Raw genomic sequence first — 25,729 nt, forward strand, 5'->3', positions numbered from 1 at the left:
GTCCCTCAGCCTCGCTGTGTCCATGCTAAAAGAAAGCTGAGCACCCACAGCATGCTAAGAAGGCTGCAAGGATTATTCCAAGCACCTGCTTTGACAAGGTGCTTGGAAACAGTGACAGGAGCTGCTGTGTTAACCCCTGCCTTGTGTGATGGAGAGTCTGGGGTGTCAGGTGGAGGTCAGGGTACCACAGGTGGTTTTGTCTCCCTCATACATTTGGAGGTCACTTCTCTCTCTGTCTGCACCTGCCATGAATAACACTTTTTACAACATATGTAAAGATAAGTGCCAATGCTTCAAGCAGTCTGAGTGGGTTATTTGGGTTCAAATGTTAGACACAGATAAAAGCACAATATCTGGTGCCTGAACACGTTACTGAGACACTTAACTTGCCTTTCTCCAGTATCTCGCTCCTGGGCAAGCCTCCCCACAGCTCCATCATGACCATGGCAACAGGAAAAAACTTGACTTCCATCCCCAAGAAGGTAGGTGGCCCCTCAGATTTAAATTGTCCACACATTTTTCTCTTCTGTTTTGTCCCAGTGTTGATGCATAGCTGAGGCCCTGTGCCTTCCTGGCTCGCTCAGTAAATTGATCCATGGCATGAGCCAGGAAGGGAATCCCCTGTTCCAGCATGCCCAGAGGGCAGATCCTCAGTGCAGCATCTCATCTGTACTACAGCTTGTCTTTTGCAGCCACTGATTCTCTGATGGTTCACGGGGAGGAGGTTGTACCAGTGACATGCCTATGTCATCCTCCTTCCTTTCCCTTATTCACAGACTCAGCACTACTTCCTGCTCTGCTTCCTGCTGAAATTCAGCCTGACCATCTGCTCCTGCCTCATCTGCTTCGGGTTCACCCTGCATGAGTCCTGCAAAGGGGTGAACACCACCAGCCTCAACCTCACAGCCTGCTCCTCCATCATGCTGCACAGGTGAGGAACTGGGCCTGGCACGCACATCCTACTGCTCTTGCCCTTTCCAAGGAGAACTGATTCCAGTCCTCTAACAAGCTTCAGCCTCTTCCATGACCCCCCAGGGCTGGGGTGCTCTCCCTGTAGCCCTGACAGCTACATCAGTGCCTGCTGATGATGTCCTGGTACCAGGACAGCCTGAGCTCACACAGATTCCTCAGCTGTTGGAAGAGGACACGGCCCTGGTGAAAACAGGTCAGACAGTTAAGTGCCCTCTGTTGACTTCTTTCCTGTGTCCTCTCATTCACTAGCAATGCTGATGGTGCTCCTGACTGGTTTGGGACATTTTCCAATGCTCTCCTGGTAGCCCAGAAGCTCACAGCTGGTCTGATTGTTTTACACACAGGTAAGTCCCTGTTCCCAGAACCCCATTCCCTGCTCTGGGGAAAAACTTGCATCCTCTGTCTCTTTCTTTGCCCCCTATGCCAGAGCACAAGCTCCCTGATAGAAGCAGACATTGCAGTGGCCTCACAGCACAGGCACAAATTCCCCTGTCTCACTAAACATTGCCCTGGCAGATTAAAGACAACATTCTCAGAACTGATTCTGCTTCCTACCAGCTTGGTGAAGTGCTGGTTCTGTCCAGTCTCACCAGGAGAGCCAAATCCCTTTTGCCTTCTTGAAAGTTAGTAGCAGCACCTGTAGCTCTCCAAAAATATTCCCTGCCTCAAAAGTGTTTATATCCCTGCTGCTATTTTGTGAAGTACTCCATTGCCTTCCTCCAAAGGGCACTGGTGCAGCTGTGACTGTTTGAGAGCTGGAAGCCTTTTTAAACCCTCTGGAGGGGTGTGCAGCCAGCTCCTGGCTGACCCTCATCACCTGCACCCATTGCCTGGCAGAGTAGGTCCAGTTGCTCCCTGAGAACCCTAAAGGGTCTCTGCTCCCTGTCCCTCATGTCCATGGTGCTGGGCAGAGCATTGTGTGTTGAGATGTGCAGGTGTCCAGTCCAATGGAAGTGCTTCCTGATTTGATCTCCAGCTTTGGAGGGAGGGGTTGCAGTACTTTTGTGTCCCTCAGACCACTAAGGCAAGGCAGGGGTGCTTTGCCTGGCAGCTGTTTGGAAGAGCCCAAGTGAAAGCTGAGCAAGTGCAGACAGCTCTGGGCCTCTGGCTAAATCTCCCTCTGGGCTGGAGCTTTCCTCTGGTGCAGCCCTGGAACAAGAGCACACCCACCCTTGTCCCACTCCCCAGACCTGGGCCTTTCCCTGCTCTGTTTTAGCTTCTCAGGCTGTGAACCAACCTCCCAACAGTGAATAACTGTGTGCAGTACAACCCCTGCACTGCCCCCACCTGCATTCCGGGGACTTGGCATTGCTGTGAGGAGCCTGGTCTGAAAGAGCCTTGAATGGAAGGTTGCTTCCAGGGATGTGAACCCCACATCCCTTAGGAGTAACAGGTGTTGATGTACCTTGTAAAGTGTTGTATCTTTGTGTGATGCTAAATAATCCCCTTTTCCCTGCAGTGTTCATATCCATCACCCACGTCCATCGCACCAAGCCCCTGTGGAAGAAGAGCCCCCTCTCCAACCGGTGGTGGACGCTCACTGTGGCTGTTGTGTAAGTACCCCCAGGCCCTGGAGAGGTGTTCCAGGATGCTGGAGCAAGGAGGTCTCCAGGCCCACTCCAGCACCACTTTGCTGGTGCTGAGGAGAATAAAGTACATGGCAATTGACCTCCACTGCTGAACTGGTGAAGGGTCTCTGTTGTGAGCATTTCATCTGGGCCTGAGCCCTGATCTGCAGATCCTGGGAAGCTTGTCAGGTCTGCTGAGATTTGCTCTGTCTGTTTTTAATCTTAGATTGCTGGGGCAAGTGGCACAGACTGTGCTGGACCTGAAACTCTGGGAAAACCTCAATTCTTCTTTGACATTTAAGCACGTCTCCATCTCTCCAGTCTCATGGCTCCTGGGTTTTCTTTCCTTGGTCCTTGTGGTTATTATCAATGAGATAGTCAAGCTGCATGAAATCAGGTATGGGGGTTGAAGGGAGGACGGGGAGAAAGGGCTGGAGCCTCCCTCCAGCCTGGCCTTGAGCTGCAAAAAATAATGATGCCCAGGGAACAGGGTGGGGAACAAAAAGGAAAAGCTGATTGCATTGTGTAAATCACCTGGCTATTGTGTGCAGGCCCATGTTCCACCTCCCAGGGAGGAAGCGCAGGGGAGGAAGGAGGGTCAGAGAAGGGCAGTGGCAGTGATTGGGAGCAGGAAGGGAGAACAAAATTTCCTTATCTCAAACCAAAGGGAGGGAGGGAGCCAAGGTCTGTGCAACACAAGTGTGGAATTGGGGAGGGCTGTTCTCTCCATCTTGTCCCATGAGGACAGAGAGGCATTGAATCACAGCAGAGGAAATGTGCCTTCACACAGAGCCTGGACTGTGAGACTCGTTTTCACGGGAAGTGGCTGAAGCCAAGAATGAGTAGCAGGCAGAGTGACTGGCTGTTCTTCCCTGCACAGGGAGCAGCCAGAGCTGGGAGTCAACGCTAATGAACATTGATTCAGGAAATGGGCTGGGGAGGAAAAGCAGCGGGGATTACAGGGAACCCTGATGGGGATAGAGACACCATCTCAGTTCCTGGGAAGGGTTTCTGGACCTTTCTGTGCTGTGTCTGGTGTCCTTGGAGATGGGATTTAGCTGGATGGGGTAGGACTGAGACCATGGGTTGCTCTCTGGATTTGATTCCCCTCCCAGGCTACCACAGGGCCCAGGCCAGGGGCTTCCCTGCTTCTTGGGACTGGCAGCTCAGGAATGGCAGTGGGGCAGTCTTGCCTTTCACCCCTCCACATACTGACTCTCTTCTTTCTTCTCCAGGGTCCGTGTCCGTTACCAAAAGAGGCAGAAGTTGCAGTTTGAAACCAAGTTGGGGATGAATTCGCCATTTTAAAAGCACCCAGCTCAAGTTCCCTGGAGCCAGGGCCAAACAGCCACCAGGAGAGTGGCTGCACCAAAGGCTCAGGGAGTTTTCCCTCACACATGCAAACCTGACAGCCTCCTGGCAAAACTACATCTGCACCTTCCTGGGCCCCAGGCAGGGATCCCCCCACAGGTATGCAGCCCCTCCCCAGCCTGCCAGGTACCCTCACGGGAGCCTGCAAGCTCTGGTGCCTGTTCTGGCTGCTCCTCCTTTATTTATTTATTGCTAGAGGTATTTGTTAGTATCATGGTGATGCTAAAATGAAACGACTCCTTTCCTCTTTGTGAGCAGATGGGTTTCCTGGGCCTGGCAGGAGAATCTGGAACCAGTAGGGCTGCTGAAGCAGGAGATCTCTATTGAAACCCGTTTTGCCATCTCTGCCTGCCCTCCGTGTGTGCGTGCCTGTGCATGCCCTCCCCGCCTCCCTGCCCTGTGTCCCGGGGCAAAGGAGCCATCCCTCTTGCAGTCCCGGGAGTGCTGGGAGCTCACATTCCCGAGGGGACAGTGGAGAGGGTCTCTGGACAGCCGGGCTGAGCCAGCCCTGCCCTCTAGTGTCGTTGTCACAGCTATGTGCTGGCTGTGTCAGAAGAGGGATGAGACAGGGCTTTGGGAAAAGCTGCCTGTGATCCTCTGGTCTGGTGCAGAGGGAGGGCAGCTCTGCCTGCAGGGAGCCAGCATGGCTCAGCTTCCTGTAGCCCTGTTGAACCAGCTTTTATCTTCTTTAACAACCCCCAGAGAGGTTTTATAGCTGTTCCCCTGCTTGTGATCCGAATTGCTGTTCTGCTTCAGTAATGTGCCTGCTTGAGAGAGCCACAGCTCCAGATAAAGCCTGAGCCCTGCCTATCCCACCCTAGATGGAGGGGATGTCTTTCCAGGCAGGATATCTGCAACTTGCAGTTGTGACTAATACAGAGCTGGTGAATGGCTCCTTTCCCAATCCCAGGACTGTGCTGCATCCAGTACTTGCTCTCCAAGGCACAGGGAACCCCCCAATCATATCTGTCTGTGATAGTGCTGGGAAGTCTCTCCCCTCTGTGCTAATGCCTTCACACAGAACCGCAGAATGGTTTGGGTTGGAAGGGGCCTTAAAGTTTATCTCATTCCACCCCCTGCCATGGGCAGGGACACCTTCCTCTATCCCAGGTTGCTCCAAGCCCTGTCCAACCTGACCTTTAACAATTCCAGGGATGGGGCAGCCACAACCTCCCTGGGCAACATCTGCTCAATGTTTTTCTGGAGGTCTCTTCCTTTGCCTGGGGAGACCCTCCCCTGAGGGCTGCAGCCAACTATCATCTGCCCCAGTGCAGCACACAAGCTCCTGAGCTCTGACCAGACCCTGTCTGTACTGGGAGCACGGGTGCCCTTGTGGGCTGACAGCCAAGGGCCACGCAGGAGCACACAGGCTTGGCTGCCAGAATATTTGCAGCTCATGGAGATGTTGACTCTAGTTCTAAACACTGACTAAAGCTGGTAAGTCCTAGCCCTGTTTTTGGTCCCAACATTAACACTACAATATTTGGCTGTTACTTCCCCTTTGGTAGCTGAGATTAACAATTGGCAGCTGGTCCCTCCTGGGCAGGCAGGGAGCTGGCTGGAACCCCCACGCTCTGCTCTGCTGCACCACCTCGTCTTCCTCACTTTTCAGCATAACCAGAGAGCACGGACACATCTGAGTGTCTCTAAGCAATATCCTCACCCTGCTGTGGGGCTGGTAGAGGAGCAGAGCTGGGTACAGCCAACCCCTGAACTCTGGGGACACACTGAGGATGCTGGAGGGGGGCAGCTGGGGGTGTTCCAAGCCCTGGACCCAGTTCCTGCAGCTGGGGAGATCCCGTGCTGGCAGGATTGCATGGGATAGGGAGCCAGCAGCTCCCTGGGGAAACACAGGGCTGCTCCCCTGCACCACAGCAGTGTCTGCCCAGCTTTGCCAGCCAGGCTGGACTGTGCCCTCACTCCCCTGGCACCTGCAGGGCTCAGGGAGAACAGGCTGCCACCTTTCACTGGCACTAAATGCCAGCTCCAGATCTGTGACACCTGGCCCCTGAGAAATCAGCTTTCCTTCCTGATGCCAGGGTCGGATCACAGGTGGGATATGATCTCCTCTGTGACAGAGCTGAGCTGGAGTCAGAGGCAGCACAGGGCTGCTCACTGCTGTCCCAACTTTCCCCCCACCCAGACCTCAGCTCTTGCCCTGTGCCATGAACTGTTGTAGGTGATAAAAGGCAAGCAGATTCCAGGGCTTCCTGCTGGCCACACCTTCTGCTGGAGGAGGCACCTTCAAGGTTTCCTCCTCTGGGTGATCACAAAATGTTTATTTTCCTGCATCCTCCTTCCCCTGCTAGACTTGGAGGGAGCTAAAGTGTATGAATGGAACCTTTTGGATGGTCTTGCCAGTGCCACCCTTCCCTCAGCCATTGAAGTGTCCAAGGGTCAGGGTGTATGGCTTCAGAAGGAAATTTCCTACATCAAAATGTTTTTAAATGCTGTATATTTTATATTAAATTTTTGGGATGTATGTAAAAATATTTCATTTGTATTAAAACTTGTAAATTGTATAAAAAAGAAAAAAAAAGAAACAAACCCAGACCCACAAGCATCCAGTATATGAATGGCAATAAATGATTGTCTTGGATAACACACCCAAGAGTGGGAACAAGTTTGCACCCAACAAAGCAAGGAGGTAAAAATGTCTGTGGCTGCTGGGGTCACAGGGTGTGATTTTTCTGTTGTAGGGACACAGCCTGAGAGCTTGATGCTCCTGGGATCCAGTTCTGGCCTTTTTTCCAGTTTCTGCTCAGCTTTGGGCAAATCTGTCCATCTCTGAACACCTCTTCCTACAGAATAAGTTTGCTTACGTGGTGGTTTCCTGGATTCCAGGCACTGCTTCACTCGAGACTGGTAGCACAGTTTGAATCCCTCAGGATGGATGGAAGGTCAGGGTGAGCTGAAGAGGCACTGGGAGCACTGGAGACAAGCAGTGGTGGGATAAGGAGGCCTGGGCTGCTTGTCCTGACCAAAGCAGGCGCTGGGGTGACAGTGGCAGCACTCTGAGCAGGCAGGAGGAGGGGGGAATGCTCTGCCTGGCACAGGGGGGTAGTGGAGGTGTCAGATGGGCAGAGCTGGGCACTGGGACACCAGTGCTGCCACCACGTTACTGCCGTGGTGGCGAGACTCACACTGAACATTAACCTCACTGGAGGTGACTGGGACTCACCAGGGGAGATGATCTGAGGAACCCTGGAGCACTCAAGGGACAGGATAAAGCTGATCCTCGATGGGCTTCAAGCAGTAGGAAACAAGCTTGTGCCATTTGACACAAAGGACACAACTAGGCAAAACTATCAAAAGGGTAAAATATGCCCCACTGTTTAATAGAATTTAGTCTTAATGGATGTTAGTGGAAAACAAAACACATGATTAACACAAACAGAGCAGATGGTTTAAAATCTGTTGTCAGTCTGGTGATTACATGGGCTATTTTTTCCCCTCACTGTCTCGCTGCACGGAGCAGGTGCAGCTGGGGTCAGTTAGTCCCAGTTGCAGTGTACATAACTTACACACCATACAGTAGCTTCAAAATAGAGATCTAGAGCTCAAAAAATAGGCATTCTTCTGCAAAATCAAATGTTTAATTCCCTTATTGACAATGAGAGCAGCGTTGTGCTGCCCTCAGGTGGCTCAGACAGCGGCAGCTCCACCCCAGTGTCCTCTTATCCCTGACCCAAGACTTGCAGTTCTGGTTAGTAAATATATATAATAAATCACATTTAAAATATATACATTGGCCTTTAAAAAAAAACATTTACAGTTTATCAACATTGGAAAAAAACAAACAACCTGGGTTTGTCCCAGGTTGACTCATGAGAGTAAAAATCAGTTTTAAAAGGTTTCTGTGAACCTCTTGATAAAGTGCCACTGGTTGTAGCTGTTTGAAAACATCATGTTCATGACGTGGCACTCAGACATGGACAGTGGATACACTCAGTGTGGAACAGAAATCAGAGCCAGGGAAGAAGTGTCTTACCCGCCTCACACTGACCTCAAGTCCTGGCCAACTATAGGATTTTAGGTTTTTTCAGGGCTTTCTGTCTTTGCTTTTTAGCCCAGAAGCTGGGCTGGCACCTCTTGCCTGCAGCTCAGCTGCCCTCAGGCGCAGAGAGCCTCAGGAATGTTCAGGTGGGCTTTGCTCTCCTTCCCATGCAACAGCACAAGGGGCTGCAAACAGTCCAATCCAGCCACAAACTCCCAACAGGATTGGGAACCAACTGCCTTCTCAGCCACCTTCTCCCTCTCCAGTTTGGTTTTGCACTGGTGATTTTTTTTTTTTTTTAAAAAGGGAAAGATGTGGATTTTTCTTTCCCTTTGTTTGGAATTTTTGTAGCAAATGGCACTTCAGCACAATCTTCGGTTCCCTTCTGGTGCTCCGATGCTTTCATTTGCTTGGCATGCCGAGCGCGAGCCAAGTTCGGGGCTCTTGGACATATTTAGCCATGCACTACTGAGCAGCCCCTGCGAGAGAAATCTGTCTCGGAGCGATGCAGCCGCTCCTCCCGCCTGGATGCAGGCAGCTCTCGCTGCCGTTCCCCCGCTGCAGCCACGGGAAGCTGCTCCCGAGCCGAATTCCCCCGGTGCATCCGGGGTCAGCTCCCCCGCTGGGCTGCACAGCCACGGGGAAGGATCACGTCCCAAACGCTGCTACTGTTGAACAATGCTCACGGCGGGGTTTGTGCCAGCAGCTCCCCACAGGGAGGGGCACTGGGAAAAGGGACTGTTTTCTCCCAAAAAAAGGGATATGGGAGGGGAGAAAAAAAATTTTAAAAGCATTAATCATGCTGCTGCTTCACTCTGGAAGGACCAGGGTGGGAGTTTGCGTAGGCACAGTGTTGGCAGGGGGCAAACTCCATTGAGCAGCACGATCCAGACAGACTGGCCCAAATTCCCAGGTTTTTGGCATTGCCATCACCATCCTCATCACTCTGGGAAGGGGCAGGAAGGCTCCCATGTCCGGCAGGGCTGTGGTGGAGCATCCGCTGCTCCGCAGGCTGTGCCAGCCCCGTCTCGAGGGGTCTGTGGGTCCCACTGGAGGGATTTCGATCCACTTGGATTTCACGCTGGCTGACGCTGACGCGTTTGGAAAAGCGGCAAATAAAGCAGAAAGGTTCCTCCTCGCTCCGCAAGCTGCCAAATTGCGACAAGCCCTGTCTTCTTTTAGCTGCTGTCAGGCCTGGCCAGGGCTGGGGCTGCTCAGTGAATCGCCAGCTCGGTGGCGGCTGCCCGGGGAGGTCTCTCCTGTGACACATTGTTGGCAGGGGATAAATAATAACAGGCAGGACTGAACAATGCAGCGGGGAAAGAGAAAGGTCCCTTGTGGAGGCTCCTCAGCTCTGTGCAAGGGAACGAGGGCTTCTCCGTGGCCTCCAGGACTGCATGTGCAGCCCCTCTGGGCTCTCCTCCTGCTGCCAGTCTGGTGGGAAATGCCTGACCCCCTCAGAAACCAGCCCAAGGCCACGCTGGCACGTGTGACACAAGAGCCAGGGGTGGGCAAGGAGGGCAGCTGTCTTCCCAGCCGCAGTGCAAAGTGCGGGGAGGGAGGTGGCTGGAGAGACCTGCAGGCACCACTCGGTGCCAGATTCTCTCTTCCCCATCACGAGGGGCACTGGTGGAGCAGCCAGAGGCAGGGAGGGGAAGGAGGGAGCAAGCCTCAGTCCAGCATTGCATCCAGCTGGTCGGCCAGGTCATCGAACATGTTGCTGATGTCTTCCAAGATGTTCTTGGCTGAGTGCGCAGTCCCAGGGTGGCTGGGGAGGAAAGGGAGAGAGTCAAAGCACTGCCCAAAGGCTGCAGGTGGTGATGAGGAAGGTTTGGCGAGGCTGGATCCAACCCAGCAGCAGGAACTCAACACAGAGCTGGGCTTGAGCACATGTGACCTGTATGGTGCAGGCATGACGTGCCCATGCACAGCCCTTCTCCTGCCCACCCTGGGACCTTCCCAACCCCCCTCAAGGGGCCCAGCCCCAGCATTTCCCTCACCTCTCTGCCTCCTCCACTGTGATCTTCTTCTCTGCTGCCTGCAGTGTGGCAGCCAGGCTGGAGTTGGTCTGCTCCAGCCGCTGCTGGGCCAGGGTGGCCCCTGGGGCAGCTGCCAAAGGCTTTGCTGACACCTTGCTGCCCGTTTCCAGCGTCAGTGAGCCGGGACTGGGCAGGGACCCGATCACATCCGGCACCGCCTCGGTGGCCGCCCAGGGAGCAACAGTGTGGCGGGAGGGCTGCAGGACCTGCTGGTAGATGGTCTTGGGTCCAGAGAAGACGAGCTTAGTGGATGCCACGGAGGTGTGCTTGGCAGGGACATCTGCAAAGGAAGGGGACTCATGGTAAATGGTGACACAGGTCCTCACTGCCCACGCCAACATGGGAGGGAGCCCTACCACCACCACCTTGGAGACAGCTCCACAAACCCCCATACCTGGATTGGGTGTCCTCACCACGGCCGTGCCGACCAGCTCTGTGGGACTGGGGGCTTTGGTGGGGCTCGGGGCCTTCTTCATCCCTTTCTCCAGGGACAAGATGCTTTTCTCTATCTCAGCAATCCTGAACTCCACGCTGTCATCATCAAAGGCATCCCCGGCCAGCGCGGGCCGTGCTGCCGGTGCCGGTGGGCCCGCTATGCTCACGGCTTGGGCCTGGGCATACTGGGGGGTGGGGGTGCCCCCCGCCTCCGCCTGCCCTGCCATGCTGAACGCCTTCAGCACCGCCTGCAGCGGCTCCCGCTCCCTGCAGCGCGGCCGGCGCTTCACCGTGTCCGACTCAGTGAGGTTGAACTCCAGCACGGGTGGCTCCTTGGTCACAGTGGGGGCTGCTGGCTCCTTCCCAGCAGAGCCCTGGGGCTCTGCTGGCTGGGAACCAGGCTCTGTGTCCAGCACGGCCATGTCGGCCTTGGGATGCCCGCTGGGCTTTGGCCGCTGTTTGATGGTTAAATTGCCTTCTTCTGCAAAGGGGATGCACTCACTGGAGCTGTTCTGGGACGATGAAGAGGACACCCCCGGCTTGGCCTCCTCCTCTGTGTCCGAGCAGGCATCCTCCCGCTCACCCTGCACAGCCACCTCTGTCATAGGAGCGCTGGGCTCACTCACTGTCCGTCTCCGTGGCTTGCCGCTCTCAAAGGGGTCCCTGCTGCCATCGGAAAGCGTGGCACTGCTGGTGTCACCGCCATCGTGGGACTCCTCACCCACATCTGCCCGGGGGAGACAGTCCTGAGTCAGGTGCAGCGGTTTTGGGGCTAGGAGGGGCTTGGATGGACTTGCATCTGGCGTTCCCTCCAGCGCAGCTGCCAGGCTCTTCACTGTCCTGCCACGGCCGGCATCACTGGGGGTGTTACCTGTGTCAACCACATCATGGGGGGCTGCAGGCTGCCGCTCGGGGTTGGGGGGCTGCTCGCCATTTGCCTCGGCAGCGAGGGCACTGGACACGGAGCTGAGGCGCTTGGGAGGTGGCGGTGGAGGGCCCTTGCGCTTGGCCCGGATAGCGAAGGACTGGCTGCGGGTCACCTTGGCATCCGCCTGCAGACAGGCCCGCGGCATCTGGCTGCGGCCCGGCCGCCGCGTCAGCGTGGCGTAGGAGCCCAGCGTGCTGCTGGGGGCCCCCTCCTCCTCCTCGTGCTCCCCGTCCGACAGCGCGTAGCGGTTCAGGCTGTGCGAGCGCTTCTTGTGCTTCAAGCCTTCGCCCCCGCTGTGCTGCTCGCCGGCCATGGGGGCTGTGGTGGGCGGCTCCGTGGGGCCGCACTGGCTGTGCAGGTAGGAGAAGCCTTTTTGGGCTGACGTCTGCAGGCTGCTCTTCTGTCCAGGGGAGACGGAGGGGTATGGGTGTGCCAGGGCCTTGGGCTGCTCTGCTCCCAGGACGGACGGGACCGTTGGGGATTTCAGGGAGACATGCGGGTACATGAAGACGTAGGGGGCTGTTCCCTTGCTGGGAGTCTGGGGAGGAGTACAGGGAGTGACTGCTGGAGCCCCGGCTCCTTTCTGAGCCGCAGGCCGCGAGTACTGATCCGTGCCTTCGGGTAGGTTCCTCTCCTTGAGAGGGCTGCCCCCGCCGCCATTGGCAAAGCCATTCAGCCCCTCAGGGGACAAGAGCTTCCCGTAGGGCTCGGGGCTGGGCCGGCCCTGCAGGCTGACCGGGCTCTCCTTGCTGCGGGGGGGTGCACAGGACTGCCCACTGCTGCTGCTGCTCTCGCCGCTGCCCAGGCTCTCCTGCGAGGGGCTGGAGAGGCGCCGGGACAGCACATTGTCCTGCGAGTGCCCTGAGCCCCGCGACCGCACCCCGATGCTCTCCTGGCTCCGTGACATTCCCTGGCTGCTCTTGATGCCGAGTGTCTCGTGGCAGCTGTTGGACATGGCCGTCTGGAGCTCGTAGCTGAGCTCGCTGTCCTGGAAGGTCGTCATTTTGGGTGTGTGTGGGGACTGGCACTCCCCGTTCTCCAGCGACTCGATGGTGACAATGTCCAGGGAACCAGGGACTTTGCGTCTTGCCAGAGTTGCTTCTGCTTGGTTGAGGCTTTTGCGGAGGTCTCTGAGCTTCTTGACAGCCAACATGATCTTCTTCTGGTGGCCTGCAGGAAGGAAAGGGACATCAGGTCAGCTCCAGCCCCCAAGGCCTTTGTTTCCTGGCAAAAAGAGTAGTATTTATGTCACACACCGGGGCAAAGGCCTCGGGGTTATCCAAACTCTGCCTGTGGGAGGAGACAAACTACTGATGGGATCTACCTGGCTGGGCCCAGCTCCAGCTGGCCAAGGAGAGTTCTTAGGGACAGCTAGGAACTGCCCTTTCCTGGTGCTCAGGACGTGCCTGCACCTCCCAGCCTGAGGGAGAACGGGGCGTGGGGACAGACCTGGGTGGGAAACTTGGCTGCTCTGGGCCACCCCAGCATGGCAGGAGGGACTCACCCAGCTTGTTGATGCCAATCTCTTGCAGATCCTCCCATGTCAGGTCCGTCACGATGGTGATGGAGTCATAGCCGTTGTTCACCAGCTTTTTGTGGTACTGAGGCAACCCAATGGCACTGAGCCAGTCCATCAGGTCAGCCTGGAAAGAGCATGGAGCCACTGCTGTGAGCATCAAGGAATGGGCAGCACCTTCAGCATCCCCTCCCTACCCTGCTCTGCCCAGGAGACTGTGTTTTTAGGGTGCCTCTGACTGCTTTAATGCAATCAAAGCCATTGCAGTGTGTATTTACTTACAGACCCCATCCTGTCCTATCCTGGGGTCAGAGAGCTCTGAGAAAACACTTGGAAAAAGGGGGTGACCAAAGCCTCACTGCCAGGGACTCACCGGGATGTAGTTGGGCAGCCACTCAGCAATGCTAAGCTGCCCAATTTCTGTGGAGATCTTCTTCCTGTGGCCTGGTTTGGTCACGCCAATGGCTGTCAGATCCTAATGGGAGCAGAGTGGGGCCGTGGTCAGCAGTGGCACAGGGAGCTCAGAGCAGTGGGTACCCACTGCAGGCAGCTCGGGGTGGGGAAGGAGCTGCCTCACCTCCGGGGTCATGCGGCTGATGGTGGGGACGTCGTAGCCGGCATTGAGGAAGTTGACAGTGTACGACTCCAGCTGGAACTCACGCAGCCAGTTGTAAATGGCTTCTGCATCCTGGGGAGAGGATGGGACACAGAACAGCCCATGATGGTGGCTGCAGGGGCTGGAAGAACCTGGCTGCTCCAGGCACAATGACAGTATCTCCCTGGGCAAGACCCACTTGTCCCCAGTGTCCTCAAGACCCAGTTCCCTGTGTCCCCGGTGCAGTGAGAGCTGAGCTGAGTGCCCCAAACATGGCCCTCTCACCCAGCACACCACTCCCCAGTTGTCCCAGTTACCTTCCCCTCGAGGAGCTGCTCAGGACGCAAGAACTGGTGGGAGAAGAGCCTGTCTCCAGGGGGGCAGCTGCCTGGGGTCTGGAGGCCCTGTGGCCCTGGCAGAAAGGAGAGAGGAGAACTGTCATAGGGGCACTTAAACAGCGAACAGCCTCTAGGGCTGGGGGGACAGCTGTCCCCAAGGCCCCATGGAGTAGGGACAGCCCTCACCTGCCGGTGAGGTCCCATTGTGTGGCTCTGATCCCAAAAGGTGTTGCTGAAGGTCATCACCAGTGGAGGGCAGAGGCTGAGGGAGAGGAGGAGTGAGTGGAGGAAGGACCCCGCTCTGGAGTCCAGCTTTGTCACACCCCCAGGAGCAGAGTGGGGGTCCCTGTGCTGGGCTGCTGGGCACAGCTTCACCCAACAACAGGCTGGCCCCCAGCGAGAGATCTGGGCAGGATTTGGCCCAGGGTCTTTTATTATCCTCTCAGGTGACACAGCACATGGTGGAGATGCTGTGTGATGCCAACCACAGCCTCCAGCTCCACTCAGAAAGGCCAGCTGTGCTTTGGGAGACAACTGGGGTCCCCCCAGGAGCATCTCCCTGCTGAGTCCTGGCACCAAGTAGGTGTTTGGTGTAGGATACTCAACTTCAGCAGCCCCTCCATTGCTAGGAGGGGGCATGGAAGTGGATAGGGCTCCATCTCCAGCCTGAGCCAGCACAGGGAAGCAGCACAGGAGGAGCAGGGGCTGGTACCTACCTTGGCATTCTCGATGAGGATGCTGGTGCTCTGCCCATTGGTGCCCTCGGTGCTCTGGCCGCTGCCAGCACTGCGGATGCTGCCAATGCTGCCCTCGCTGCCCACGCTGTTCCTGTCTCCTGCTGCTCGGGGCAAGCAGGGAGCCCGTCAGCAGCACCCCGGGATTGGGGGTAACACAGGGCACAGAGGTCCCCAGCAAGGACCCGTGTGCCAACACAGTGATGCCAGTAAAAATCAGTCTCCCACAAGATCCCTCCGGCCACAGACACTGCATCAGTTCCCTCCCACCTCCCAGCATGCACAACACAGACAGGGTGACCTGGGCTGGCAAGGGACACACAGAGGGCTGAGACACAGGGAGAGAAGGGGCTGCTCTAAGGGCTCCCCAAAACTCCCTTTTCCTGCATCTGCTCCCTCTCATCTGGCTGCTTCCCCATGGAGAGGTGGGGGGAGAGTCTCCCCCTGTGCCCCTGCCCAGGTAGGGCTGGGAACAGGGGAAGGTCCCCAGCCCCTCTCCCTCCCCAGGTGCTCCCCTGACCTGAGCTGTCAGGGCCTGGGGCCGTCCGGGTTAGGGTGAGGTGGCCAAAGGCCGCTGGGCCGCTCGGGGCTGCTGGGTGCGGACACTCGTCGGGGAGGTGCTGCAGCCCCCCAGGGGGGGCCAGGAGGGCCCCGGGGGGACCCTGGCGCTGCTGCACGGGTGCCACGCGGGGGACAACCATGCCTGCATTCAAAGACAAAACACGCGTGGTCAGAGCTCATGCAGGAGGCAGGGAGGGGGGCAGAGCTGAGCCACAACCCCCAGATTAGTATCCCACCCATGGCACACTCCCAAGTCCTTCCATTCCCCCCTAGCTAGCCAGGGCTGCAGGGCCTGTCTGACAGGAGGTGCTGGGAAGGCTGGGAAGGTTTCACACAGGGGACTGTCCCCAGGATGGCCACTGACCTGTGCGCTTGCTGATGACTTCAGCAATGGAGGGGGGGAAGTACCCGACCCGATCGGTGCCTTTCTGAGCGTCATGGATGTGCCCCTTCCATCGGCCATCTGGATGCTGTTCCAGGACCTGCCATGGGACAAGAGGGATGGGGCTGGTACCTGGAGCCATGGTGGGGCAGGGGGATGGAGAGCAGAGAGCAGCCTCACCGTGATGATGTCTCCTGCTCGGACATTGAGAGCAGTCGGGTCATGGAGGTTCCAAAAATCCTTCAAAGCTCGGACCTTCAGGATTCCTGATGCCTCTGAAGGCAAGGGACAGAGGAAGAAAGAAGGTGCCAGAGCATAGAGAGGAAGGACAGGAGGCCAGGGAGAGCAGAAGGAGAAAGCGAGAGCAAGGAGACGAGAGAAGAAAACATTAATAATGCAGGAAGGACTCGATCCCCAGACACTGCCCCACGATAGGGGTACATGTGAGAGGGGACTGGGATGCTGGCACTGGTTTAGGCTGTTCAGGAGCACTGGGAACCCAGGCAGATCCCATGGGGAAGAAGCCCCTCTCAGTGCCATCCCAACCTCACCTCTCAGCAGCTGCTTGATGTCCTTGCTGGCGTGTGAGGTGGTGAACTGGTTGACGATGTCCAGCGCTGTCTGGTTGTAGGTGTTCCTGATGTTCACGTCGACGCCGCCCTGCTCGGGAGGAGACATGGTCAAGGCCAGATCCCCCCCTGCCACCACACCCAAGGGAGGCAAGGGACCAAGGGCAAGGGGTTCTGGGTGACCCCCAGGGGCTGTCCCCCCACGCAGCTCCGTCCCCACCGCGCTCACCTCCAGCAGGAGCCGCACCACCTCTGTTTTGCCGTAGAGCGCAGCCTCGTGCAGGGCTGTACCTGTCTTTGTCTGCTTGTTGATCTCGATCCCAGCCTTCAGCAGCTGCCTGGTAGGAAGGAGGGAGAGGTATGAACAGCAGGACATGGACATCAGGGCCAGGCACTTGGCTGCTTTGCGATGGGAAGGGGACAACACCTTGCATTTGCTTTGGGGACGAGGGGCTGAAGCCTGCAGGAGGAAGGTGTGTTTGGGAGGAAGCGGGACTGAAGCCCTGATGGATTTTTCCAGCATAGGGCAGGGAGTTACCTGATGATCTCCTTGTGCCCGTTCTTGGCTGCCAGGTGCAGCGGAGTGGTGTAGTTGGGGTCAGTGGCATCCTTGGATTGTCCCTCCAGCAGGGCGACACACAGATGGCTGTTCAGCAGCAGCTGGGCCACCTGCATGAGACACTGGTGAGCAACAGGGTGCACGTAACCCCCACCTGCACCCTCCCAGTGAGGGGCTCATCCTTGGGGCCAGCCCACCACTCCCCATCCTGCCACTCCCTTCCATCCACAGCCCCAGGCTTGGCTGGAGCTGGACAGTGCTTGGCAAGGCCACACTATCGTGAGGGGCTGTAAAAGGTCACAACAGCCAGAAATAGTCTTCCCATAATCAGGCTTTTCAGACCAAGCCCTAAAAACCTCCAGTCTCTCCAGCCCAGAGCAACTCTCAGCATCTCAGGTCAACCCAGAGGCACAGAGGAGTTATTTTTACTGCCCTGTTTATAGCTGCAGACATTATAGATACTCCAAAAATGGAAATATCCCCCTGGTCCCCTCCCAGAGGGGTACAGAACAGTCTGGCTGGCCGTGCTCCGGCCCAACCCGGTGGTGCTGGCTGGGCCAGGGTCTCCCAGAGCATGGGTTGGCCCTGTTGCCACGAACTGTGCTGGGGACCTGGAGTAGGGCTGGATGCTCAGAGCTTGCTGGGATTAGCCAGCTCAGCCTATCTGTGCTTAACTGTGAGCAAAGCTGGGGTGGGTGGGGGGAGGCTGTGGAAAACCGGGAGCAACAATTCCTGGCTTCTGTCCCAGCCTGACACTGCCCTGCTGTGAGGTCAGGGGCAAAACCCACGGCTTCCAGGTTCAGGATCCGGCCATGTCTGGCCATGGGAGGAGGCAGGTGCTGCCTGCCAGGCTCTGAGTCTCATGGTAGAGGGAGAACAGTTGTAGCCAGAACCAGCGCTTGGCTCCCGGAGGAGCCAGTGGGTTCCGGAGCAGGCCCCAGAGAAGCCCCTGGCACAGGGCAGAGCCCACAGCACCCACCTTCAGCCGCCCGAACTCGCAGGCCAAGTCCAGCGGCGTTTTCTTTGCCTTGTTGATGAGGCAGGGGTTGGACTGGTGCTGGAGCAACATCTCCGACTGCGGGGGAGCAACGTGGTGCAGGGGCTCAGCATCACGCCGCAGCCCTGCCTCCCTCCCACCCATATACCCCAGAGAGCCCCGGGGAGGGCAAGTGGGTGGCTCTGGGCTCTCACTTACCACCTCATAGTGGCCGTACTGCGCCGAGAGGTGCAGCGGGATCTGCCCATCCAGCGAGGCCATGTTGACGGAGGCGGCGGCACGCAGCAGCACCCGCACGGGCTCCACACGGCCCTGCCACGCTGCGTAGTGCAGGGGCCGCATCCCTGTGGGCAGCGGGGCTCAGCAGGGCTGGACACGGCCCCTGGCCTGGCGCAGGGGGCTGCGCTGGCGGCCGGAGGGGCCGTGCCCAGGGTCACCCCTTACCGTTGCTGTCCTTGATGTCGACGGTGGCCTGTGCCTCCAGCAGCAGCAAGATGAGGTCCAGGCTGCCGCCCAGGGCTGCGTGGTGCAGCGCTGAGAACCTGTGGCACAAGGCAGGGCTCAGCCTGGCCCCCAGCCCCACAGTGCTGTCCCCACAGCCACCCCCTGCATGGCGACATGGGCTGAGGGCTGGGATTGTCACTGGCTGTTCATGGCTACGTCCTCCCCGATTCCCCACTCCCAGTGCCTCAGATTCCCCACAGCAATACACTGATAAATCCCTCCAAGCTGTCCGTGCCCCAGGGCCCAGTGAGGGATGCAGGCATACTGTGTACCTTGGGAAACCCCAAGTACTTGTGTACTTGGGAGTCCCTCACCCCGTGCCCTCTGTTGGGGGAAAACAGACAGGATGGAGGGAGATGCATCTCCCCTCTCCATGGAGCAGCCAGGCAGCCCCAGTGCTGCTCACAGCATCCAGCAAACACATCAGCCCCATGGCCACTCCTGCCCCCTCTGCCAGCTGCCCCCTCCCCATGCCAGCAGGGCTGCCAGGAGCCCACGGCAGAGTGTGGGAGGCCCCTGGTAATGAAAGAGCCCAGTGTCTTGGGGCTGTGAAAGGGGCCTGTCTGGCTGGCACTCCCCCCGAGCCATCACGTGAAGGGCAAAGGCCAAGCGAGGGGTCCCTGTGCCACCGGGGATTAGCCTGTGTGCTGCTCCAAGGGACGTGGGGGCTCCTGACAGCACCAGCGTGGGGCTCCGATGGGCTCTGCAGTGTCCAAACCCAGTCCTGGGGATGCAGCCCCTCCAGCACAGCTCTCCTCATAATCTGCAGTCCCAGAGTATCCCCAAATCCCTGCACAAGTTAGTGTTGAGACTGTGCAAGTCTCAACACTAACCCCAGCAGAGAGGGCTGCTCCCTCCTCCAGTACACTCACCATATCCCTGAGCCACAGCAAAACTTCTGCCTCAAAGTGTGAATGTGGGGGGTACAAAATCCCTGTGGGGTCCCACTCTGCCCTGAGGTGGCTGCATAAACCCACACTTGCCCACTCCATCCTCTCCAAGCCCTGAGCAAGGTGATGCCGAGGACACACCAGCACCATGGCTCTCCCAGGACACACACTGCCATCCCCATGCTCGTGTCTCATCTCCCCATCATCCCCCTCCTGTGCCCCAGCAAAACCCAACACCCTGTCTGTGTCCCTCAGGCAGAGAACAGACCCTTTACCCCAGTTCCCACCATCAGCCCTCCTGGAGCTGCCTAAGCACAAACCCTGTGTCTTATCAGAATCAGATCATAGCTTCTATTATTAAATTCTTTTTCTATTAAGCTCCATCTGCACAGTATTATTTTAAGACTGAGCCATCCTGCAGGTTCCCAACCCCCCGCTGGCCTGTTAGGACTCATCATGGACACCTCTTCCTACAGAGTCCTCCAAAAGAAAACATGCAGAAATTAGGAACAACAACAGCACATAAAAACAATGCTAATGACTGACAGGTCAGAGTTAATTCAATAAGAATAATGCGCTTATTTATTTTATGGGCCTTTGTGGTTTCTTTAACTCTCAGTACCCAGCTTATTAAGTACTTGGATTTTGGAAGTGATGAGCCACACAAATATGCTGTGGTCACTTGGCAACCTCATCTTTTCTTTCTCTAACTCCCCCCAAAAAAATGGGATTTTGCCTTTGGGATATTAAACAGAGGCACGTGCAGGCACTGAGGCTGGCCGGGTGCTCCTCTGGTCTTCAACCTGGGGAAAACAGGGCACTGGCTGGACATGCTGCCATCCCTATTCACCCCCATCCCTACAGAAGGGGACACAGAAGGGATTTATGAAGGATTTTCAGGATGGATTGAGCACAGCCCTCAGCTTAGATCCAGGCAGGCATTGGCTCTGCCTGTGCACATGGGATGTTGTTGTGTTCTCCAGCTCCCCTGAAAAGCTGTATGATACCCTGAGCTGCAGGACTGACTGGATACTGGGGAGAGGAGCCCACCTGGGCTGGCAGCAGCACCCAGCACTCTCCAGGGGAGCACTCACCCATCCGCATCCTGGTAGTTCACGTTCAGGCGCTTGGCAGATCCCAGGAGCTCTGCAGAGACAAGAGGTGAAGGTGAGGGCAGGCGGCAGAGCCTGCAGGCCCCCACAGGAACCCCATCCCACAGCCACACTGACCTCCCAGCGTGCAGAACAGTGCCTGGCCCATCCCAGGGGTCTCTCCTCTGCTCTCCTCTGCCTCCACATTCACCTCCACGAACCCTCAGTGGGCTGACCCAGCTCGAGCTCAGCACTTTCCTCCCTCCATCTCTCCTGCCTGATTTCTGTGTGCCCCTGGGACGGGTCGAACCCCGCAGCTCCTGCCAGCCTGGCTCAGAGGAACAGCGCTTCCCTCCCCTTTATAGGCACTGACACCCCAAAATTGCTGAGTGGGGCCATTCTGCCCCCCACTCGCTCCCTGTGCCCGCCACTGCCACTGAGCCCTGGCCCACAGACCACATGGTTGGCATTTTTATGGCCAGGGCAGAGGCTGAAGCTTCCAGCTGTGAATGCAAGGATTGTGTTACCTCAGATATCCCCATCCCCCTGCCCAGCCCTCCCTCCCCTTTGGGGACCCAAAGATTGTGCCACCTCAGATATTCCTATCCCTCTGCCCATCCCTCCCTCCCCTTCGGGAACCACTGGGCAGCAGAGGATGCTCAGCCCACCCTCAGCACAGCCTCACACCCAGTGCACCCCCAACTCCCTGCTCCTTCCCGCAATTAATTCGAATGGATTCCTTCCTCCCACACAGAGAGGACATTTTATTCTTCACTGACGGGTTGAGAGCGGATTAACATCTCTGGAATTCATCCGCCAAGTCAAAAGGGAAAGAAAGGGGAAGGTATGTGGGGGGCCAAGAAATACTGCTGCTCCTCCTCTGCCCTTCCAGGCAGCCCCATCACCAAGCCAGGGAGGATTAAATGCTTTGAATGGTTTCTGTGCTTTTTCCTACAGAAAATCAAAGTCTGAGTGCCAGGCTCCGAGCCTGGGGTGAAACAGCTGCTCAAACCCCACTCCAATGTGGTTGGTCTTGAGGAAGGAGCCCCTTCCTCACAGCCAGGGAGATCTCCAGGGCTGAAGACCCCTGCTTTTCCTTCCTCTCCTCCTCCTCAATTCTCTTCTCCCTCTCTCCTGAGGTCTCTGCCCACCTTGCATGGCAGATCCCATACAAAGCCATACTGGGCTGTGTGACCCCTCTGCTGGAAAAGAAGGGCTGAAGAGGGGCTGGCTCATTCATCATGCAAATGGATAATTAAAGGAAACCAAGGACTGGGGTGTTCATTACTGCAATTTACAGTGTTTTGTAAACAGCCTAATTAACACAAAATGGGCCTGGAGTGGCTGCTGGTGAAGGGCTCGTGACTCCTCACCACAGCTGAGGGGATCGGGACAGGATCACCCTAATTACCTCTTCCAGGGACTGTTTGTCTTTGAGCCTCAGTCACCAATCCGACAGCCCTTCCCAAAGGAACTGGCTCCCAAAGCACCCAGCAGAGCTCCCACTTTTCCCTCCCAGCCCCAAGAGCCCAGGATCGGGGGTCTTCATCAAGGACAAGTTGCTTCCCTTGATCTCAGCAGCCCGGAAAAAAATAACATTTCACTTGTAAATTGGCTACTTCTGATCCGAGTTCTGGAGCAACTGTAACCACTGGGATTGCTCCCACTGTCTGCAAAACTGCCACCAGAGAAGGGCAGGATGGGGAGGAGGAAGAAGAGGAGGAAGAGGGGTCCTTACCCAGGGCAGGAGGGGCAGACCCTGAATGATGACCACTGGGAGTGCAGTGCTGGGAAGAAGAGAGGGGCTGGATGGAGATGCCCAATGAACACCAGCACCTCCAGAAGAGGCAGAAGCATTCCACAGCCCCTGGGGGCTGCTCCTGGAGTTGAGCAATGCCTCACTATATTTAAAGAGGGAGAGCTCACCCCAAAATTCCATCTCTAACCCCACCTTCAAGGGGCCTGAGCTGGCTAGTGGGGTCCAGTAAGCAGGGTTGGGATGTTCTGGGTGTCCCTGCCTGCTCCCAGGCAGCTGTCAGCATCATATCTCCCTGAGCAACATTCCTCAAATTTGTTCCCTGCTGCAGCAGCCCAGCCAGGTCAGGACTCAGGGCAGGACCACACGGGCATGGTGTGGCTGGCTGAGAAAGCAGCAGGTTACAAATAGGAGAGCCAGGAGCAGTGTTCCATTTGGAGGTCTTCCTAAATGCTTGGATCCACCTTGGGCAGGAAGGGAAAGAGTTCATCCCTGGTTTGCAGCTGGGTAGATCACTGCTTGGAGAGCCGGAGAGTTTGCAGCAAGGCTGGAAGGTGAAGTGTGGGTGGGAAAGCGTCTGGGTAGCCCAGCATAAAGGCATGGGAAAGGAGAGGAACGGAGGAATGGAGGGGAAGCAGAGCACAGCCAGGCAGCTGGGACCCCTGCACCAGTGCTGTCCTACTGCACAGTCTCAAACTCCAGGGACCCGGTGACCAGGAAGGCAGCTGATGGGACATTTCCCTGCATCCCCCTTCCTCATTTCATCCATGTGCTCCTTTTGACCAATTTCCCAGGTTTTCCCCACATTTCTTCAGTCCCTTCTCTTCCCGCTGGTGCCCAGGGCATCCTTTTCCACACAGATGTTTTGGAGATCAGCAGAGGTTGGGCCAAGCTGTTCCCAATCCCACAGCCCTCTCAGACTCGCCTGTTCAGAGGTGCAGAGGACTGCAGAGCTGGGCTGGGAAAGGGCTGCCGGGTTAATCCCAGCTACAGCACTGGGATGGTGTGGCCAGACCCTTCCCGGCCACATCATCACCCCCGCTGTGTTTGCACTGGGGCGGGGGCACTCTCAGGACTGTGATCCACAACCCCCACTCCCCACCAGGAGCACACTCATACCCCGGGAAGAACACGGACCCAGCGCTGAAATACAACACACCCTGAAGGGGTTATTTCCAGGGAAAACCCAGCTTGGTGCACCCCAAGGGTTAACTCCAGCCGTGGGTTCCCCCTGCCCGGCCCTGCTTCCCAGCACGACCCCTGCGAGGGGTCCCGCCAGGCTCCCAGCCCGCTCCGCCCCGGCCCCGCCGCGTTCCCCGGCGCCTGCCCGGGCAGGACGAGGCTCCGCAGCGCAGGGCCGGGCCCGAGCGAGGCCTCGAGGGAGCCGGCGAGCTTCTGTGCGGCGTCTGGCTGCCAAGCGGCAGCGGGAAGCACCTCCGGAACGCTCCGGCAAATTGCTTACAAATGTCGGGCCGGCCGCCGGCCCTGGCGAAGGCAGAGCGGCCGCCCAGCCCCAGACGGGGCCGGGACCCTCACCCCTGGCACGGCCCGGCTCCGGCCCTCGGCCTTGGTGTCCCCACCGTGGCACAGCCCCGCACGGCGAATTCCCAAGCAGCCTCCTTTGCCTGTGCCTCGGTTTCCCCACAGGCTGCACTGCCGTGGCGGGGGATGCCGGGCTGGGCTGGGCTCCCCGCGGGATGCAGGGGGCACCCGGGGAGCGGCCGGCCGGGGCCGGCACCTCACCCGCCGCGCTGGCAGCCGGCCCGGCACAAACCCGTATTTACCCCCCCGAGGCACTCGCCTGGCGCCGGCTGTGCCGGCTGCGTGGAGCCAGGCGTGCCCTCGCCCGGCCCAGCACCCCTGTGCCGGCACACCGGGCACCCTGAGTCACCCCCTGCCCGCCAGCGGAGAGCCCGTTCCTGCGGGGATAGCCCTGAGCTTCACCCCCAGATCTCGGAGACGGACACAATCCTTCCGAAGCGCTCCCTGGGATGCACCGACACGTGCTTGCCTGGGTTTGGCTGCGGAAGGAAATGCCCTAACATCCCGTGGAGTCCTGCCCTTTGGAGACTCCTGCCCTGGCTCTCACACGGGAGTCAGGCTCCAGAAAGCAGTTCTTTTGCTGTGACCCCCCACCGGTTTTGTCCACCCAGGGCAGCCACAGCAGAGCTCCACCACTGCAAGGCTTTGTGTGCAGGACACACAGATCCGTAACTGGAGATCAAACACCCCTTTCTGCCGGTCCTGTGTCACAGACTCTCATCCCATCCCCTTGTCCTGGGGAAATCACATCCCCACACTGCTGGCTGCACTCCTGTGCCATGAGCCTCCCTGTGCTGCAGGTCTGAGCATCCCAGTGTCATGAGCATCTACCCCGAGGGTCCCTGTACCATGAGCGTCCCTGAACATCCAGTCCTGGGCACCCCTACACTGCCTGCTACAAGTACCCTGCATGCAGGAAAGCCCTGCAAGGGCACTGCACGAACACCATCCTGCTTCCCTGGGCAGTGGGAGAGGCACTGTGTGCATTAGACACACCAAATACACGCACATACCCTCTTGGGAAAAGGAAATCCACCTGGGGATTGTCACCACTAAGTCAATAAACCAGCTGGAGGGGCTAATCAGCTGCTATCCCACAGAGCACCAGCCGTCTCCAATGGTGGTGGCAGCCTCTGGAGCTGGAGGCGGAGGTGGCAGGAGGTGGCAGCTTCACCCAACCTGCCCTGTGATGGCCCAGGGTGGCCCTGCCTTGGCATATGGTGGGTTAGTGCTGGGGCTCAGGACAGACTCACTGTCTTGGCCAAAATCAAGACCCAAAGAGGTGATGTCCATCCGTCTTCTGCAGGAATCACCCTTCCCTGTTGCCTCTCCATCCACAGGCACGTCCGCTGTGGCCACCCACACCCGGCTCCTCCCAGTGCAGCCTCCTGGCAGACTGGCTGCTTCAGGAGCAGTTTCCCAATAGGTTCAGAAGAGATTCACCCACCTCGATAGGGAAGGAATTCAGCCACAGAGATGTTAAGAAACTCAACCAAAGCTGCCCAGCCAGCTCGGAACAGAGGCTGGGTGAGAGCCAAGGGCTCCTGACCCTGGCTCTCTACTGCAGCCACCAGCTGCAAGACAAACAATGAGCCCAGTGCTGTGCCTGGCTCCCCAGACAGGGGCTCCCCTAATTCCCCCCAGGTGATGGTGGGTGAATTTGGCTGCCAAGGTGCTGCTGCCTGGGATACCTGGCTGAGCACCCATCCTTGTGCCCAAATGCCATGACTGTCCAAACACCACAGGTGTCCAAATGCCACAGGTGCCTTCCTGCCCACAAATAGCCCGTGCCGGGTCTGAGGCTCCGCAGCATCACTGAGGATGGGCTCCCCACCAACGCTGACAAACAGGTCCCTTGCCAAGCCAGGCACTGTGGGGTTGGTGTGACTGGTGCAAAGCCACTGGGTTAACTGGCAGGGATGGGGAGGCTGCAATGAAGGGGGCAGATTCCCATCAGCAGAGGGGAAATGGAAATGACATGAGAGCAGCTGGGAGCCCCTTATTGTCCCTACACCAACATCTGGCAACTCCTCAAGAGTAATTGGCATTTTCATCCCTTGAGAAACCGACCAAACCCTGGACCAGACCAGGGCCCTGCCTGCTCTGACACTGCACAGGCTGCAGGATGGCCCTCACACCAAGCCCTGCTCCTGGTTTCAGCAGCCTGGAATAACCCCAGCAGGTGCAATAACCTTCCAGGAGCTGAGCTCCAGGTGGCTCCTCACAGCATCCTGAGGCTGGACACAGCACCCCTGTGCTGTGAGTATCCCTGCCCCTAATGCTCGTTTCTAACCTCAACACAAGTCACCATTTACCCCTGGCTGGAGCCCCAAATCTTAGGACTTACAGCCACGCAGAGCCCAAGCTGTTCCTGTCACCAACTTG

General features: G+C 57.6%; 2 protein-coding genes across 9 annotated transcripts in view; one reads left to right on the plus strand and one right to left on the minus strand.

Moving 5' to 3' along the window:
* The window catches only part of TMEM94 (transmembrane protein 94), a 50,549-nt gene extending 44,034 nt beyond the window's left edge, over positions 1-6,515 (plus strand). For all 4 annotated transcript variants that reach the window (XM_069032741.1, XM_069032743.1, XM_069032744.1 and 1 more), the window contains 6 exons: positions 401-482; positions 777-931; positions 1,222-1,316; positions 2,432-2,525; positions 2,767-2,937; positions 3,776-6,515. In XM_069032741.1, the coding sequence (XP_068888842.1) occupies positions 401-482; positions 777-931; positions 1,222-1,316; positions 2,432-2,525; positions 2,767-2,937; positions 3,776-3,848 (670 nt within the window). In that variant the 3' untranslated portion in view covers positions 3,849-6,515. The remainder of the gene's footprint in view (positions 1-400; positions 483-776; positions 932-1,221; positions 1,317-2,431; positions 2,526-2,766; positions 2,938-3,775) is intronic.
* Positions 6,516-7,217: 702 nt separating this feature from the next.
* Positions 7,218-25,729, minus strand: part of CASKIN2 (CASK interacting protein 2) — a 33,814-nt gene continuing 15,302 nt past the window's right edge. For 2 of the 5 annotated variants that reach the window (XM_069032736.1, XM_069032737.1), the window contains exons 3-20: positions 20,050-20,101; positions 18,006-18,103; positions 17,760-17,905; positions 17,544-17,639; positions 16,544-16,674; positions 16,235-16,343; positions 15,988-16,096; positions 15,617-15,711; positions 15,419-15,536; positions 15,014-15,196; positions 14,476-14,597; positions 13,946-14,021; positions 13,739-13,833; positions 13,404-13,514; positions 13,200-13,301; positions 12,815-12,953; positions 9,909-12,480; positions 7,218-9,676 (exon numbers count right to left, since the gene is read on the minus strand). In XM_069032736.1, the coding sequence (XP_068888837.1) occupies positions 9,580-9,676; positions 9,909-12,480; positions 12,815-12,953; positions 13,200-13,301; positions 13,404-13,514; positions 13,739-13,833; positions 13,946-14,021; positions 14,476-14,597; positions 15,014-15,196; positions 15,419-15,536; positions 15,617-15,711; positions 15,988-16,096; positions 16,235-16,343; positions 16,544-16,674; positions 17,544-17,639; positions 17,760-17,905; positions 18,006-18,103; positions 20,050-20,101 (4,451 nt within the window). In that variant the 3' untranslated portion in view covers positions 7,218-9,579. The remainder of the gene's footprint in view (positions 9,677-9,908; positions 12,481-12,814; positions 12,954-13,199; positions 13,302-13,403; positions 13,515-13,738; positions 13,834-13,945; positions 14,022-14,475; positions 14,598-15,013; positions 15,197-15,418; positions 15,537-15,616; positions 15,712-15,987; positions 16,097-16,234; positions 16,344-16,543; positions 16,675-17,543; positions 17,640-17,759; positions 17,906-18,005; positions 18,104-20,049; positions 20,102-25,729) is intronic. The other 3 variants (XM_069032739.1, XM_069032738.1, XM_069032740.1) reach the window with 3 other exon arrangements.

This window comes from Aphelocoma coerulescens, chromosome 18, assembly GCF_041296385.1.
Source record: "Aphelocoma coerulescens isolate FSJ_1873_10779 chromosome 18, UR_Acoe_1.0, whole genome shotgun sequence".
Taxonomy (NCBI): domain Eukaryota; kingdom Metazoa; phylum Chordata; class Aves; order Passeriformes; family Corvidae; genus Aphelocoma; species Aphelocoma coerulescens.